The 19,849-nt window shown below is 34.9% G+C and overlaps 1 protein-coding gene across 1 annotated transcript in view; it reads left to right on the plus strand.

The window, feature by feature from the left end:
- LOC145284878 (translin-associated factor X-interacting protein 1-like) overlaps positions 1-19,849 on the plus strand; it is an 84,043-nt gene that overhangs the window by 7,994 nt on the left and 56,200 nt on the right. The window contains exons 3-5 of the mRNA XM_080133907.1: positions 3,094-3,318; positions 11,568-11,702; positions 19,436-19,505. Coding sequence (XP_079990033.1) covers positions 3,094-3,318; positions 11,568-11,702; positions 19,436-19,505 — 430 coding nt within the window. The remainder of the gene's footprint in view (positions 1-3,093; positions 3,319-11,567; positions 11,703-19,435; positions 19,506-19,849) is intronic.

The raw sequence follows: 19,849 nt of genomic DNA on the forward strand, positions 1-19,849 counted from the left end.
CAACTTTTGAAACAACTTTTAATTGTGATTTTCCATGTCTCACTGACTTTAGCAAATAAGGTGTAAACCATTATAACTATTTGCTAATATTTTCTCCTCTGAAGAGATGGTAGAAATCGAAATCCTATAGGATAAGGAGTTATAATATTTCAAATGTAGTCTTTGTCGTACATAGAATAATAAAAATCTTTTGATTTGAAATTCAAACATTTCACGTCATAAATATTTAAATTCATTAAATGACCAAATTTGATTCATTTGCTCTACCTTGTATATCGAGCATTTCTTATTTAGGTGGGATAGTACTTTTCTTTTCTTTTTGTTTTTTTTTTACATAGGCGTCACCACTTATCAAGGCCGATAGGCCACTAAAGGATAAGGGTTAAAGAGTGTAGAGTAGTCAAAAGGACAATATAGTAATCGATAGTAATGGAAGTTCGGTAAATTTGTTAACTTAAGTGGAACGGCTCATCAGAAACTTGTTCACGTTGGACTTGAGGACAACCATATTATAGAAAGCTGGAAAGCAGGAAAACAGAAGACAATTCCACAGGCGTGCAGTTTTAAGAAAGAAGCTTGGATCATGGAATCTATGTTTAGGTTTAGGCTCAGATAAAGAGTGTGGAAAATTATTGATGTTTTCAGCTAGTCTAGTGTTTCTTGTGAAAGTTTGGCGAGGGGGGACCATAGATTGAATCTCAGTCGAACACTTTCCATGAAAATAACGATAAAGCAGAAACTCGCAACATCTCTTCTGTGAGATAGAGGTTTCAGCGAAGAGAAAAGAACATCTCCCACCAGGCTACGAATTCTATTTTGAACCCTATCAAGGCAGGACAAGTCTTTTCTAGCAGCTCCTGCCCATATGTGGCAACAGTATTCCATCCTTGTACTTATAGAATATTACTTATATATATATATATATATATATATATATATATATATAGATAGATAGATAGATAGATAGATAGATAGATAGATAGATATATATATATTATATTATATATTACTTATTATATAGTACTTATAGAATATTACTGCCAGTAATATCTTGTAAAGCTTATAATCACAGGTTTCCATACCAGATGTTAGATAATTTTATTCTGAAGTATATATATATATATATATATATATATATATATATATATATATATAAAGATTTGTTGTTGGCATTTTTTAGTGATATTAACAACTTCGAAACGCTGTTATTTTTACATTTTCTGCTATCTTAGCGTTTTTTTTAAGAGCTATAAGCTCTTTTTGTTATATATATATATATATATGTATATATATATATATATATATATATATATATATTGAATGAATCGCCCTTATTTTTTATGAGGTGTATTTGTTTATTTTTATTATTAAATATTATTTTATGTGCATAAGTGTACCTATTGACATGTTTCCAGCTCTTAGCCGTCGTCAGTATAGTCGATCCTAACCTATGCTGGTGGTAGCTAAGAACTCAAAACATGCATGTCCATAGATATACTTTTGTGCACATAAAAATAATATTTAATAATAAAAAGTAAATATGTCCCATAAAAAATAAGGGCGATTCATATATATATATATATATATATATATATATATATATATGAAGAATAGGTAGTTTGCTTAAAGCATTACTGATAAAGATAAACTGTGAGAGATTGGAAAAGCCGAGAGCAATGCAGAAGTCTGGAGAAGTGAAGGGAAAACAAAACAAACAGATGAGGTTGTAATGAAACGACGGTAAACAAGTATCTATTTTTATTTTATTTACTTTTATTTTATTTTTCAAATAAAATATTTCAAAAAAATTCAGCAAGCTAGGTTACGAATATACCCATAGTGTAAAGTCTTTGGTTGTTGAAGGTCTTTTATTAATTCCGGGAAAATTCCTCTTTTTATCAAAAAGAAAATTATTCTCCTCCAAGATTCGAAACATACTCTTGGTAAGGGCAAAACTCTGTCTGGATAAGACCAAGGGATACGAGGAATAGGTAGTTTGTTTGAAGCATTGCTGATAAAGATAAAATATGAGAGATTGGAAAAGCCGAGAGCAATGCAGAAGTCCGGAGAAGTGAAGGGAAAACAAAACAAATAGATGAGGTCATATATATATATATATATATATATATATATATATATATATATATATATATATATATAAGTGACCTTCTCTGTCTGTGGAACAGTCTCTACCAAACTACTCTGTCAATTTTTTGGTCTATAGATTTTAAACTTGATATATGGGGTATTCAGACCTGTGGAACTATGGCGAAAATAATGCAAAATGTGACTTATACAAGCGACGTCGCCTCTGTCTATCCTATCTGGTGATGAAATGAAGAAAAGAAAGGGAAAAGAAAAATTTTTATCTATAGGCAGTTTATTAATATACATATAGCATTAATCTTCATATGAGGCAATGATTGCTGTGAAAAAAAAATGAAGGGGAGAACACAGGGCAGTCTTCTTTTGGACACCTGAGAGAGAGAGAAAGAAAGACAGTGAGAAAGGTCAGTGAAGATTACAGCTGAAGGTGGGAGTTAGCAAAAAGAAGTTTGGATGAACATTTATCGTTATCGTTTTTAAATCTGTTTCCTTCAGGAACAAAATCGATTTAGTATTTAGGTGGAAAAATAGTTGCTAAGAAGTCAAAATTGGAACTTAGCAGGCATAGTTCTATGTAATATGTATGCTTTATGCATGCGAAAATAAACATTAATACGTTTCAATGTGTTAATTTGTCAAGTTTTGATAAGCATATGTTAGCGAATACTGCTAGAGAGCTAAATGTTTTTGGGTTTGATTCTAGCTGATGGCACCCAAGTCAGTTTTTAAAATCACTATTATATTTTGGGTACAATAATGTAATAATAAAAATGAAATCAGAATAAATTAAAATATGATATGTAAGTAAATTTTATGACTGGCTAACAACACTGGATGGTCTGCTCGTATTTATGTGTGTGTGTGTGTGTGTGTGTGTGTGTGTGTGTGTGTGTGTGTGTGTGTGTGTGTGTGTGTGTGTGTAAAGATCTCCACGTCTAATTTGCATAAGTTAAATAATCAAATTCTGCTTTTATCTTTTGTACATAGTTAAAAGTCAACTTGTCCGGAGACAGTGTAATTCCTGCCAGTACGGATGTGCAACAACAACAAGCCACTACCAATCATCATCTAACCAATTCCCTACCATTTTATTTAGAAAATAATCAGAGTCACCCAAAACCCAAACTTTTAGAAGACTTGGAGAAATTCCTTGAAAAAGAACTGTCAATCCTTAATTTAAAAAAGAATGAATATAATGAACTCAGTTTCCTGGTAAGTTTCTCTTTTTTTTCTTTTTTAAATGAGTCGTTGCTTATCAAAGCCTGGGGGTGCGTTCTACTCAAGGATAAGGATAAAAGAAACTGCCAGTTTGACGCTGAGTACCACCATGCAATGATTGGAAACAACCATGGTAGGGGCAAAAGATTTCTTAAGGGCAATTGATTATCCAAGATGGCAACTCAGCAAGTACTTATTGACTTGAAGACGACGATGTTGTAGTTGGCCAGGAAGCAGCCTCATAGTATTTGTTCCACAGATGGGATGCTCTAGGAAAGAAACTTCATTCATGGAAGTTGTGCTAGATTTTTGATATGGAGAGGCAGAGAAAATGAAGTCCTCTGCTCTGGATGTAGCCAAACGAGTTATTGATATGTCAATTAAGCTATATCTGTCGATATAGCTTAATTGATATTCACTTGAAATTAAAGAACTTGCAGAAGACACGCTTTGGGCAAACTTAAAGAGAGAGAAAAAAAAACGCTATCTTGTTTCATACTATTGAGGTCGGTTTATATTAATGTGTACAGTCACTGGTCACATGACAACAGAGCAGTCAGTCATTGGTTGATTTCATCCTGTTTCTCACTGTTATAAAATGCATGTCTCACAAGTCGACAGCCTCCTCTTTCTCTTTTTCGAACTGACTATCAAATCTTTTGCATTTTTCTTCTCTTTGGTTTAGCCACCATTCATTTGTCCACTGGGTAATGATTTAGTACAGTTAACTACCGAAGAAATCTAAAAACTAATAATTCGAAAATATTAGAAAACCAAAGATGTTATGAAATTTTTTTTTTAATGATTAAAATCATTTTTTTTTTTTAAATTTTTACTGAGGCTTTCGGTGTAATAAAACTTTTTCAAAGATGGTTGTTGGGTTTTAAGTTTTTTGTTGATTTTTTTTTTGTTTTTGTTTTTTATTCTTTTAATTTTTCTGGTGGTATTAATCCTGAGGGTCAATCAATCACGAGGAGAGAAAAAGATACGTCCAATGTTGTTGACGGTTTTTGTAAGTCTGAAGTCAATATGTATGTGCATGGTTTGGTGCAAATTTTTAAATAGGAATTTGGTCACAGCTTTGAAAACATAAAAATAAATAACTTTTGCTAAACAATATACAATTTAATTTTCTATCGACCTGCATAGTTTAAAACTTTTAAAACTGTTTGTGAATTTTGTTATTTTGAAATTTGTTTCATTATTTTCACTTAGTCAAATTTGTTAAAATCAAAGATTTCTGTCTTGAAGGTTGTGACTTTCCACCACTACACACATACGGTCATTCACTATGGAGAAATTGTTGCAAACTGCAACTGCAAAATGGTTTATTTTATGCATCACATTATATTGTGTGCATAGAGACCCGTCAAGGACGTCATAGAAAACCATCTCGGAAAGGTACTATTGTACCCCTACTCTCTTACAACAACGTCTACTGAGTGACGTCACCACATTCGGATGTTCTAGGTCCCAATTGGTCACTAGTATCTGGTGGTCATTCTGGCAAAAACCCTGGATATTTAAAGGTCCTGTTCAACAAATCGTCACTTCCCCCCACGTTGTGAAAAGATTGAAAGGGCAAATCATCCGACACTGGTCACCAGGGTCTGTATCACTGAGGAGCAAAGGTTGTTTCAAGCCAAAAGAAGGAATAACACTTTGATGACTGGTCTTTTTGGAATAAGTGACAATAATTATTCAGAGAAAAACTTTACAGCTCTGGTAATCCACAAGTCTCCAACTTAAGCCCTAAGTATTCGTCTCTGGATGGCACTAAATCTGTGTGATTTTCAAGTTTGGCAATTTCAACCCTAAGTCCAAGGACCAATCTCTTAACGGTGTAGAATCATTGGGTGAACAAAGCAAAGTCTTCTTACAGCATGGATTTGGTAGGCCAGCAAAGCTGAATCCGGGCGATTTTCAAGTTTGGCCATTTCAACCCTTGGTCCAGGGATCAATCGCATAATGGTGTGGAGTTTGGTGGGCAAGCAGAGTGAAGTCACAGAAGCTCACTGTGCTTCGTCTTATATTGAGATTTAGCTGGGAATTACCCCCTCATACAAATAGGATTTAATTCATAATTCTCAATAATATATTATCGGCAATATTATCAGACCATGAGTGGCCAATGGACTTTTAAGTTAACCTTTCTTTTCTTCTTCATCTATTTTCCATCTCTCTCTACTACCATGGATGGGAGGTTCCTTCTCTACCCTTGGAGCTGGTCTCCAAAATCACAATTTTTCTTTCTTTAATTCTCTATCGAGGTTTCAACCACAGGAACTAGTTTATTGGCAAGTATTTTAATTAACAATTATCACTGTGGATGTAAGGTCTCTTTCAATTTTTGATAAGCAATTCTTAACACTTGACATATTTTGGAAAACTTGGTCAGATGGGTCTTGTTTCAGATATCAGTCAGGATCATAATATACTGGTTATAATAATGATAATAATAATTAATTAGGAGCACTAGGAACAATTCTGAAAAACTTTGAAAAAAGAATGGGAGAAATTGGAATCAGAAGAATGGCTGCAAAGATACAATGAGTTACGATAATAAAAACAGCTGATATAGTAAGGAAATCCTTTGAATGTGGAGATTAATACACATGAATCACATGCATGGGCTAGACAAATTGCTGCAGAGGTAAAATATAAAGAAGCGTTACAGGGAACCAAGAACATTGAAGCTATATAACTACAAGTTCCCCATCCCCTCACCCGTCCCCTCCCATTGCCCCATCACTACCCCCCCCCAAAGAGTGATACCAAATAGCCGAGAAGGATCAAGGAGGATGAAAAGACCAAGGAGAGAGCGCTAACCAGATTTTTGCTGGACAAGCGCGAAGAGAACCGGGACTTTGGGGAGGCTTATTGCCACTCAAATTCCAGTGGATACCAATAGTCGCTGCCAGCGAGAAATCAATGGTGAGAGGCTGTTGCGATAACACAAATTTATTTGCAGATGTTCTCAAGAGGTGGAGAGTACTGGAAGATTTGGAGAGACTTGTTGTCATTCAGCTTCCAGGGAACACCACAGGTTGTTTTCAATGGGAGATCTTTGATGACCTGTGTGAAAGCTCCTTGTGAGCCAATAATAATAAAAACAGATAGCCAAATCTCTCCTTGAGATCAGCTCACCACAGGTTTTTCTGATAGGACCACTCGCATTGGGAGATGTTTAACACGGTTGAATAAAAGTCTTTTATTTTTTTTATCAAACTATCAGCCATTTTTATTTCATAAGTCCTTGGAAACGTAAATGTAACAAGGTCCTTATCTCCATTATCAAATTCGATTTAGTTTTGTCAGCCTTGTAACTCTTGCTTACCTTATTTTGTCCCTTAGTTCTTACATTCCATGAGTGATATTTTTGAAAAAGAGGAGAGAATTGCTGTTTTCTGGGTTGGAATCTATCTATCTAACACTTATTGTTAGCTAGTTTTTGACTATGAAGTATTTTTTGTTGTTTTAGCTCCTTACATAAAGTGTATTTATGCCTTGTCTGGAGCGATTTCCATTAAAAAATATTTTTGTAAAAAAACTTCCCCACAATTTTTTTACTCTCTTTTAAGTCTGAAATTAGTGGCCACATCAAAATAAAAAAAAATATACAGCTATTTTTGTTTGACAAATTCAACTAAGTGATAGTTGCAAAACAAATTTTGAAATAACAAAATGGATGGTAACGTTCAATGCTGTCAAGACTACGCTCGTTTCCTTTAATAATTACAAGAAACCTTCTCAACCACCAATAGCTATGGCTAAAGATACATTATCTGAAAGTACTTCTTTTAAACTCCTCGGCTTAATGTTCACAGGGAACATGAGTTGGAACAGATACATTGAGAACATTGCCAAGACTGCTGCAAAGAAGGTGGTCTCTCTACAGTGCTAGAAAGTTACTTATGCCTGAAAGTATCCTGTACCTCTACAAGGCCACCATTCGCCCATGTTAGGAGTATTGTTATCACATTTGGACTGGTGCATCTGCTACTAGTCTCTCACTCCTGGCAGGGTTCAAAAGAGAGTCGCCAACCTGATAGGGTCTGAACTGTCATCTAAGCTTTAACCTGTCCCATCGACAAAATGTTGCATCCGTCTGCCTGTTTTTAATTCATTTTAATAAGTATTTTAATGGTGGATTCTCCGACGAACTACAAGCCGTTGTACCCCCTCGACGTAAATACCCCCGACAAACCTGACAAGCAGCAAAGTCCCACCCCTACACAGTAGAGATCCCTAGATGTAAGAAAGCCTTCTACTCCAATAGTTTCTTCCCTAGAATTGCTAGACTTTTGAATTCCCTTCAGGGTTCCTACTTCCCTAACTGTACTGACATGCAGAAGTTCAAGTGTAATATGAACAGATATCTTGCTGCTAAACTCCATACATGGTACCCCTGAAACTTATGCCCCCTACATCAAAGTAGCACTGTGTCTTGTTTCGGGTGAAAATGTAATTAAAAAAAAAAACAAAAAAAAACTTATAAACAGTTTCAAACATTTTAAACTATGCATGTCGATAGAAAAGTAAATTTCTTATTGTTTGTGAAAAAAATTATTTGTTGTATATGTTGCTTATTTTCAATTTTTCAGCTGTTAACTATACTGCAGTATTGCCATTCACTGTATGACATAATCAAATTAACAAACCGGTTCCCGTTAGATCACCAAAGTTAAGCAACGTTGAACCTGGTCAATATTAAATGGGTGATCATTTGGGACTTCCCAGTGATATATGTGCTCTCCGCTTATCTCTACATTGTTTCCAGTCATCTTGGTCTTCTCCTTGCCACTGGACTCAAACAGTGTCAATTCAGGAGAGGTGTGGTTGCAGATTGCGCAACCCTTGCCTCACAATTATTCATGCAGCTGCCCCCAAGGAGTATCCCTTATCTTTTGAGACTGAACAGAGGCGTCGATGCCATTCACTGTCTATTTTGTAAAACAAATTATTTGACATATTCTTTTCCTGGCATCCAGTTGGAGAAAAGATGAGTTCTATGCAATGTGACACAATGGAGTGTGTAAATATCTTCACAGGATCATTTGGTAAAAAGTTGAATATAGACTGCAGCAGCAAGTCCTGGGTATATATACCAGAAAGAACAGTTGGAAATAAGTCATGCACCATCCACTATGAGTACGAAATTCCTACAGCTACATACATAGAAAACCTGACATAGTGATACGGGACAAGAAGAAAGAAGCAACCTTAGTAGAAGTTAGTGTCCCCAATGTTGCTAGGTTAAACTGAGCTGAAAGGGAAAAGATAACAAAATATCAAGGTTTTATGTACGAAATGAAAAGAAACTGGAATCATAGGAAGATCTCTATCATTCGAGTAATTGTATGAGCAACCGACCTCATGAAAAAGAATTTTTAAAACTATCTAGCAAATATACCCGGTGAACCAAGCACAAGAGAGATACAAACAATTGCATTTAAAGCGACTGTTAGAATCTTTAAAAGATCTCTTGGTTGCAATGTATTAGATAGTGGGTGAATGTCTGGCATCCGATTGAATGCCCCATCCCTAGCTAGAAGAAAATGATAGGAAAATTAAAAAAGAAAAAGAAGTAAATCTATCTTTTTTATATCGTCATGTATTAGAAAGTTTTATATGTGTTAAATGCTTTATTGTATTATTTGTGAGCATAAATAAATTCAGTTATTTCTAACTCGCCGGATGGGGAGTGGAGCATGCCTGGCTTTGTCGCATAAATATAATAATCTAATTTGTCCATATATATATATATATATATATATATATATATATATATATATATATATATATATATATATATATTATAGTCGTGATTTCAAAAGTAAAAATAAGTCTATTTGGGTGCTAGAATCGAAAACGAAATGTAGCATTCAAAGCTGTTAACGTTACCACTGTACCAACGTGACACGCATATGAACTGATTCAAAATTAACTAAGATGAATGTACAAAATATATAACGATTTTTTCAATTTTGGTTCCAATTACTAGCCTCTTCCGTCAAACTGTCACTGTGACCTGTGCTGAGGTGAAATAATAGTAAAAAAAAAATTATATTGTATAAATTAAATGAATAAAAAAATTATATTGCATAAATCAAATGAATAAAAAAGATTGTATAAATTAAATGAATAAAAAAATTATATTGCATAAATCAAATGAATAAAAAAAATTGTATAAATTAAATGAATAAAAAAAAATTATATTGCATAAATTAAATGAATAAAAAAAATCATATTGTTTAAATTAAATCAGTAAAAAAATTATATTGCATAAATTAAATGACTATAAAAAATTATATTGCATAAATTAAATGAATAAATAAAATTATATTGCATAAATTAAATGAATAAAAAAATTATATTGCATAAATTAAATGAATTAAAAAATTATATTGTATAAATTAAATGAATATTAAAAATTATATTGCATAAATTAAATGAATAAAAAAAAATTATATTGCATAAATTAAATGAATAAAAAAATGATATTGCATAAATTAAATCAGTAAAAAATTTTTTGCATAAATTAAATGAATCAAAAAAAAATATATTGCATAAATTAAATGAATAAAAAAATTATATCGCATAAATTAAATGGATGAAAAAAAATGACAGTGAATATGCATTTCATGGCATCTTTGCCATAATTTTTTTTTTTTTTTTTTTACATGGGGGTCACCGCTTATCAAGGCCCAGGAATTACTCGGGGATAAGGGTTATTGTATGTACAGTAATCAATGGGATAGTATCGTAGTAATAGTTAGTATTGGGGATTTGATAAGGTGTCATTACTTAAGGGGCCAGTTCATCAGGAATTTGTTTGTGTTGGACTTGAAGACATCCAAGTTGAATTCGGGGGGAAACATGCAAGCAGCAGAGAGTTCCACAGTCGTGCAGTTCTAAGAAAGAAGCTTTGTTCATGGAATCTGCGTTTTGATTTAGGCATGGATAAAGAGTGGGGAAAATTATAGACAGTGGTTTCAGCTAGTCGGGTGCTTTTCGTGAAAGATTGGCGAGGGGGGACCAGAGAATGGAGCTCAAACGAGCACTTGCCATGGAAATAACGATAAAACAGAGACAGGCTCGCAATGTCTCTTCAGTGGGAGAGAGGTTGCAGGGAAGAGAAAAGAGCATCCCCCACCAAGCCACGAAGTCTATTTTGTACTCTATCAAGGCAGGATAGGCTGTTTTTAGCAGCTCCTGTCCAGATGTGGCAGCAGTATTCTATCCTTGGACGTACTTGGCTTTTATATAGATCGAGAATTGCATCATTAGTGAGATATCTTCTGGAGCGGTAGAAGGATCCCACCATTTTCCCAGCGACCTTGGCCACAGGCTTGATGTATGTGCTCCATTTCAGATCAAGAGTAAAGGTCAAGCCCAGAAGCTTATCAAAACATGGGGCCTCCCTTAAACGAGAGCCATCCATTTCAGTTGATGCCAGATGGGGATCAGAGCGTTTATGATGTAATGATAGGAGCTTGGTCTTAGATGCATTAAAGGTAACCAGCCACGTTTTCCCCCACTGAACCACGCGCTCAAAATCTGAGGAGAGAGAATCAGAGAGAACGTTGTCATTTACGGCCTTTGATGTGTTGCCATAGATAGTTGTGTCATCAGCATAGATGTCAACGAATGATTTTAGTATGTGTTTTGGGAGATCATTGATGTAGATCAAGAAGAGAGTTGGGCCCAGGATGGACCTCTGAGGGACACCAGCATTAATACTGTGGACCTCTGATTTCTGCCCATCAACCACTACTCTTATGAGCCTATCAGAGAGAAATGATTTAATGATAGAGAAAACATTTCCAGTTATACCATAGCTGGAAATCTTGTGAAGTAGGCCTTTATGCTATACCTTATCGAAGGCCTTTGATATGTCAAGAGCAATTGCCGTAGAAATGAAGCCTTTGTCGAGAGATTTACTAATTCTATGTGATATAACTATGTTTACTTTTAATTTACTATTAATTTACTTAATAAAGAATTACCTTATGAAGAAATTAATTAATTTTATTTTTATTTATTTATTTTTTTTACTTAGGAGGTCACCACTTATCAAGGATTGGATAAGGCTTAAATGTTAGATAGATGGTGTGACATGATCAGTTATGGTGGAACTTGGGTAGAGCATACATTATTTTAGAGGACGGCTCAATAGGAATTGTATAAATTAATTTTCTATATTGAAACTAATGTTTTATTTTTATTAATATATTTTTCAGGCTCACCGAGAAGTGTTTGAATATTTGATTGATAATTTTAAAACTTACAAACCTTTGTTGTCTCGTATCAAAAATAAATATGAAATGAGAATGGCTCAACTGAAAAAACAAATCTATGCAATGAAACCATTGAAGGTTTGTAGTTTCCTTTCTTTTATTTTCTTATATGTATGTGTGTGTGTGTGGGCTCATTACATATTACATACCCTACGTCAGTAGCAATTAAGTTAGATAGTGTAAATTTTTACAAGGATCATATTTAGTACATGTCATGATAACCTTAATCTGCTAACAGAACTGTTCCAGAAACAGGTGACGTGAAGTTAAGGCAGGAGGCAAATATATATATATATATATATATATATATATATATATATATATATATATATATATATATATATATATATATATATATATATGTGTATATAGGAAATACTTTTTTAAATAACATGAATTGGTTAGCCTAAATTTATCTGGAGGAAAAAAAACTTTATCCAGTATCAAAAATATTTTTGTCCATGTGTTTTGATGGTGTTCGATCAACACTGCTGGGGAGCCATGATTTAATATAGTTTTGTTTTTAAATCCTCGAAACAGTGTTTGATGGTAAACAACTGGTGATCCCTTTAAGAACATTGGTACTATTGTTTGTTCATGTAAGTAAAACTATTCAGCAAGGAGATTAATTGACTTACTGACAAAATTATGTTCTAACAAAGAAAATTTTAAAAAATAGTTTTAAAGAAACTTCCAAGACTATATATATATACTCATACAGTACTGTTTCGCTGTTTCGTAGCTCATCAGTAATATATATATAAGAATAACAGTATAGCTACATTCCAAGTTTCTACTATTTATTTTTCTTACCAAACAGTTCTTTTAGCACATCAAAACTTTGGTACATTTTTTACAGGTCTGTTTTTTTTATGTAGAATCAATTAAAATAGACAGACTATGATGAATAACGTCACGTTTTCAAGTGGAGAAAAACAAAATTAAGTTTTTCAAATCAATCTCTATATCGTGCAAATGAGACATTGTCAATGATCTAGAAATAATCTAAGCAAAATGTTACCGATGTTTCTGTCCATGTGCGTCACTCATTTCAGTTAAATTAGAAATTTAAAGAAGTAAATAGCTAGTTAAGATAACATTTGTGTTTCTCTCTCCTGAGTCAATTCTCTCCAAATAAAACCACAAAGAAAACTCTCAGCAAACGTCTCCTTATGCCCTGTTTCTTCATGAAAAGAGACATATTTCTATAATAGCTACTAGACGAAATGTTGATGATGAAAAGGAATAGAAAGCATATAAAAGACCAGCACATATAAACATCTCACATTTATGTATAAATTTATTTTGTTATTGGAAACATTACATGCAAATATTATTCAACAAAATGTTTCGAAAATAGATAACTTGATTGTGGTGATGGAATATAATGAGATGGCATTACCATTTTTCCGTATAAGGGGTGGGGTTTTTGACTTGGGATTTTATCTGCAGCGGCACATTTTAGAGTAATAATTTAGTCAGGTTCGTAATTGAACCGAGTTCTGTTGCTTGAAACACAGAGTATGAACATGTACATGTGCGGGCCATCCTTGAGCAAGGCATGCATTCTTCTATCACTCTATCTCACTATGAAAATGTCTGTCTGCATCGATTGCACAGGCTTTGATCGTCCCACTCGTTGTACCGGTCCAAAGTTGTTGTTTGATTTAATAAACAAAAAACACAACTCCAGTTTAAAAAACAATCAACAAAAGTTTATTTTATTTCATTTTTTTTTTTTTTAGGTTGAATCATACTCCTGGGTTGAATCATACTCCTGGGTTGAATCATACTCCTGGGTTGAATCATACTCCTGGGTTGAATCATACTCCTGGGTTGAATCATACTCCTGGGTTGAATCATAAAATTGCTAAATGAGATTTTTGCCTGACCAAATAGAATATGAGTTCACATCCACACAGATCTTTAGCTACGAGCCCCAATCTCTCACCTCACTATTACAGATACCACAGTCCAACTGTGCCCCCAACTTCTTATCTCCTGGAATCTCGTCATTCTGATTGACTTCTGGCCTTTATCAGTGGTCACCATTCGACTACACAGAAGATGACTACTGGAAATATTTACTGAAGATGATGGCTAGACAGCGTCCATTCAAAGAAGGTTTATTTGGAGACCATCTAGGAACACTACATTTTATCAAATAAGTTGGTCCCCGCATGATTCCCTGTTATTTTATTTCAAAGAAACCTCAATCAGAGATATTTTCAAGTTTCTGTGCCCTTCCTCCTTTGGCAAAGTAAAGTCACCTGCAATGTCTGCCAATCATATGCACCACTATAACATGTAGCCCAGCGCATGTTTACAGAAATTAAAAAATATTCATCTTTGTGGACAAATTTCATTTTCCTCTCAGACAACTTTAATGGGAATACATTAGAGATCTGTACTGAGTCGATATTTATCTCCCTCCCATGGTGAGAAGATATGAAACTAGGGCCAGAAAGTGGGATTGAAGAGCCAACGCCCCCACAGAAGGAGTACTCTGGCTTGTAAAAAATGCCTAGTCCGTCAACATTCAACAGTAGGGGCGCCTCAGACGATTAGCAATAAACTACCCCCTTTTCAAAGAAAGAAAGCAAAGCTTGGGAGTCGGACCTCCTAGGATTGTACATACTGCAATCAACAGGCAAAAAAGTCATTTCTGAAATAGCATAGACTTTATTGATTCTGATGTTGAGGGCAAAAATGCCACGGTTGAGTTTATACTGAATGTGTTGCTTTTTATGCGTGTCTTAGAACTTTTGTTTATGCTAATGATTTGGTGCTTATCTGTGAAACGATGGAAAGTTTGCGTATTATTTGGATTCATCTTGAGTGTGATTTTCATAATATTTTGGTCGATATGACCTCCAACCTTTTTCAGGTGTATCTTGTCAAACTCTGGAATTTGGACAGAATTTTGAGTGGGACCCTTTATTTACTTCATGGGATTAACATGCTCTTGTTCCATCAGCCATGACTGGATAGAGGTCCTAAGTAATTCGCAATTGTATTTTTCGGGCGCCCACACCGAGGATTGGGCCTTCGAGTTAGGATTTGCAATTGATTTTTCTAAGTACTGTAACCACTGTGCTACGGGTCCTTGCGAAGGTTTATTTGTTAAGAGCAAAGCTTGGATGTCAGCAATGAAAAGTAAAGGTCAAAGATCAATGTGATGATCAGTTTGAGTTCAATGCAATTTTTTGTGGTACTTGTAAATGTTAAGTGCACAACAAGTGCAGTGAAATTACAAGTTGAAAGAGAATAACCAGTTTGTGTGCAAGGCAATGGAAATGAATGAGAAGTATATTTGGATAGAAAGTCTGTTGATATTTTCCAGAAGTTTTATTATTTGCTGAAGATCTTGCTGGTATGATCATAAGAGTTAGGGATGGATGTGTACCCCAACTTCTCATGACATGACCAAATTTGGCCATTTTTGGCTTCTAGTTGCTCATTTGGTACTGTTGGATATTTGGCAGGCGACCCTGTGAAAAGAGGCATTCGATGGGTTGCTCACACAAATTAATTCCATTTGAGGAATGTGAGACTTCCTCTATCGTCTATTGAAATGACCAGAAATATGTGAGAGAAACATTGGTCAAAAAGGTAGAACAATAGACAATGGGAAATATTAAACATTCCTGAATTAAAGAATGTTTACATAAATTGACAACAGAAAGAGACAGAGAGTTGGTCACAGAACGAGGATAGGCTGTCAAAAACATCTGCACCCCCCACGCACCTTCACCTTCACTGATGTCACAACCATCATACTAAAATCGAAAAGGTTGTCACTGGGAATAAACAAAATATTTTATAACCCAGATGTGTGTGTTTTATTCATCTAAAATTCCTTCTTGTTATTGTATAACACGATGAAGACCATGGTATTAACCAGTACATAAGCAGCTTTGGGTAGTTCTGATTTGAACAGCTACAGAAGCTCAATAGTGTAGTCTCGGTCAGTCCTACAATGACGGGATTCAGGTGAGATTCCTGTATTTCCTGTCCCAACAGAGGCTTGCAGGTCAAGAACAAAAAAAAATAGGAAAATATATATAAAATAAAAATCAAAACTCGAAAGTACACAACACAAAGTTTCCAGGGAAGACATGTGTTGCAGGCCATATGCATGGGCACTGGGTTGTCCATACTCTCCTCTTGCTTGCTGTCAGCTGAAAGAAATTACTTCACTTTGGTATCATTCACCTGCAGGTTAGACATGAATACCGTTGCAACAAATAACTGACTCCAGAAAAAAATTTCGGTTTTCGTTTGTAAGGGTTAATCATGAAATAAATTCTGAATACAAGAGAAATGTTATTTTAACAATTATGAACTATAGAAAAGAAAAAAAAAATACAAGCAATGTCTTTTTCCTTCAGTAGCAGTTTGCTTAAACAGTGAGTCAAACAGGACCTTTTTTTGACAACCGATTGTCTCTTCAATTAATTGGGCAGTCATGGCGCAGTGGTGGAGTGGACAGTCCCGACTCTCAACTTAACTGGGGACTTCTGCTTTTTGACTGACTAAAAACTGCTCTGTGCCTCCTCTTATTGGTAGGTATCAGGTGGGTTTGGTGAGTCTGGGTTTCTCATCCAACCAATCCCTCTGCATTACATCATATTCTGATTCGCCCTAATTGACTAATTGGCCAAATCACTTGTGCAGATTAATTACATGATTTTCCCATCATAAGTTCTTTTACACAGCAAAATCTGAAAACCTTGACCTCCAGGTCAAATCCCAGACAAAACATTACTATTCAACACCATGTAACAATTTCCTTCACAAAACAATATTATTATTAATGTTCCAGAAATTATTTTGTTTTCTCTTGCATTTTGCGTCACCAGTCAACAGTTGGAATCAGCAAGACCACCTGGTTACTGCCCAGGACTCTTCAACAATAAAAAGCTCTAAAAAAAAGCTCTAATTCACCCGTTACTGAGGCAATGTTTACCATCACAGGTGGTTGCATTACTATTATTTATAGAATCTAGTCAAGTTAAATTCCTAAAACGTCATTTAACTATATTTGTCCTTAAATTTCATTTTTCTCTTTAAAACAAATCTAATTCAATCCACACGATAATAATAATAATAATCTTCTGACTCAGATAATTCGGCAATAGTCTGGGTGTGCTAATATGCAACAGTACTTGGCCCCCCCCCCACTCTGATGAAGACCGTAAATCTTGAAAGATTCTGGTCGGTTGAATTACCACTCTCCCCACATTGTAAAAAGATCAAGACAGCAATTATCCGGTTTTGGTCATCAAAGTCTGTTTATTTATAAAGTCGTTTTAGTGTTAACTCTTTATTGTCTATTCATCTCAATTGTCGTAAAAGTTGTATTTGTGGCTTATAAAAGGCAGATAGCTCAGTCTCTACTTATGACCAGCCATTGGGGAATTTTGTTGACACAACAGCAAACACTGATGAATATCATTGACGTTTGTCATAACATTAAGATTTCATATCTGCCAATATCTAGAGAAAAATAAAACGACTCTGTCTTTCTTATCAGATTTCATCATTCTAATGTAAGTTTTCTTTTATGTAAATTCAGTACATATTGGTATTAACACTTTCAATTCCACAATATTGTCACAAATGTTCCTGGGGGGAACTTTCATCATTACTAACAAGCAGAGCATTATCACTGTTGATCAAGGTTTCAAAACATGAGTTTATTTGCTACTAATGATACATGCACTTATGAAGTCATAATTTTTCCAATCTCAGTTGTTTTGTTGGGATTTTGTTAGTAAAATAAGGTAAGATGGCTGACTGTTAGTCTCGTTTTATTCACATCGCTATGAGATGTTATATGTTAAGGGGGGAAACTCTTATTGGTACATAATGTCTGCTAACGTAATACAGTCATCATAAAGAAACCTGTGAATATTCTTTAAGATAGTTCTGTAGCAGTTACACAATGAAAAATTTATTTTGCTCAAACCAGTTTGCACACAATATGATTTTCATGTGCACTTTGTCATCTCTTTCCAAGAATTGATGCTTGCCAAATCAACTTGTCTTGCATCCTGATATTTCTATATTCTTGTTTTGTTCAATTTAATAAAGTTGATTTAATTGTAGAGAAGATGCTTGTTCTTGTCCATATTTCACTACATATAAAGAAATAAAAATAAAGAAAAATCTGCATGACGTACGTACCTGTAACAAATGGAAATATCATATTCCAAAAATCACATAAAGTTGCTTACATTGGACTTGAAGGCTACCATATTGCAATCCACTAGGAAATAGGCCAGTGGAACAGTGTTCCACAGATGGGCAGTTCTAGAAAAGAAGCTTTGTTCATGGAATCTGTGTTTAGATTTAGTCACACAAAGGAAGTCTGAGTATTTTGTATGTATGCATGTAAGTGAAGAAAAGTTCTTATATGCATCCCTGTGTGTGAGAACATGGTGATAGCAGCATGTTTGTGTGTGTGTAGACATGATGATAGTAGTATGTTTGTGTGTGTGGAGACACATGATGATAGCAGAATGTTTGTGTGTGCGTAGACACATGGTGATAGCATTATGTTTGTGTGTGTGTAGACATGGTGATAGTAGTATGTTTGTGTGTGTAGACACATGGTGAGAGCAGTATGTTTGTGTGTGTAGACATGGTGATAGTAGTGTTAACGAGCATCTCCCCCCCCTCTCTGGCTTTCTTACTCTTTCTATTTTATCTCTCTGTGTCTCTATAAGAGAATAGAGAAGGAGAGAGGGAGAGAGAGAGAGAGAGGTGAGTAAACGTGTCTACCTCCACGTTTACCAGAACCAAAGGTCAGCTGACCAAATTACGTATGTGTGACGTGGTTGGCTAGATCTGTGAGATTTGATTTGAGCTTTGAAGAAGACGGACGTTTTCCGTGGTCTCCCCCCTCTTAACTGGGGAGGGGGGAGACGAACGCTGACGTGTGTGAAAAAGAACCACACAAGCAGATTTCACTTTACACCTGCTGCAGGACCTCTGGGGAAAGTGAAATAAAAAACTATAAAACACATCGTCTTGGAGTGATAAATCTTCGTCAAACAGGTATCAAGTCTCCCTCCAGGATGAGAAATTGCCAGATGGTTCAACAGCGAGAACAGAGGTAGGTTCAGAAATTACATGTCACACACACGATTCTCTTTATGATAATCAAACACACAACCATTTATATTAGAGACAATCACACGGAATCTTTGATGTTATATAGTGTATACACCCAAACGTAAAAAGTACCCCTAAATGAAGAACTCTATATAACATATTCAAATGTAACGAAAGCTCAATTTGGTACCCCTCAAGGATAACTTCGATGATTGAATATATAACAGTAGTATGTTTGTGTGTGTAGACACATGGTGATAGCAGTATGTTTGTGTGTGTAGACATGGTGATAGTAGTATGTTTGTGTGTGGAGACACATGGTGAGAGCAGTATGTTTGTGTGTGTAGACACATGGTGAGAGCAGTATGTTTGTGTGTGTGTGTGTGTGTGTGTGTGTGTGTAGACATGGTGAGAGCAGTATGTTTGTGTGTGTAGGCACATGGTGAACTGTTTATCAAGGCAATCTTCCGACCTTGGTCTTGGATATGTGGATATTGAGGCCAGCTGGAAAAAGAAAATGAATTTTGCCTGTGCAGCAATTTTTCTGGTGTTCACAAAGGGCAGATAATTCGGGACTGAAAACCCCTTCTGGTGTGAGACTGTGTAACTGTGTTTAAGGAAAGAAGGTGATGCTACACCTTCATATCAATTTTATTATCAGTAAAATTTGAACATCTTTTTGATCGTTTCAGCAAATAGCTGCTACAACATCTGAAAGATACGAACATAAAATAATGGATTTGCGGGAACAAGACAAAAAAAGTGAGTACATTCTTCAGTTTATGAAAATCAATCCATTGATGCATTGTTTTTATTTTTTTTAAATGCATGCAGTATTGTTGCCACATCTGGGCTTGTTCAACTACCACTAGTCTCTCACTCTTAGACCAGGTCAAAAAGTAGAGTCTGTTAATAGATAACATTTAATGCTAACAAGACTAAACTTCTTTCCTTTAACAACTACAAAAAACCTTCTCAACCACCGATTGCCATGACAAATAACACTTGATCTGATTGTTCAAAATTCTTAGTTTTACGACATTGTTCAAAATTGTGTGTGGATGTGTGTCTGTGTACATACAGACAAAGTGTCTATTGGAAATGTC

This window comes from Euprymna scolopes, chromosome 9, assembly GCF_053919585.1.
Source record: "Euprymna scolopes isolate OS-2025 chromosome 9, ASM5391958v1, whole genome shotgun sequence".
NCBI classification, from domain to species: Eukaryota; Metazoa; Mollusca; class Cephalopoda; order Sepiida; family Sepiolidae; genus Euprymna; species Euprymna scolopes.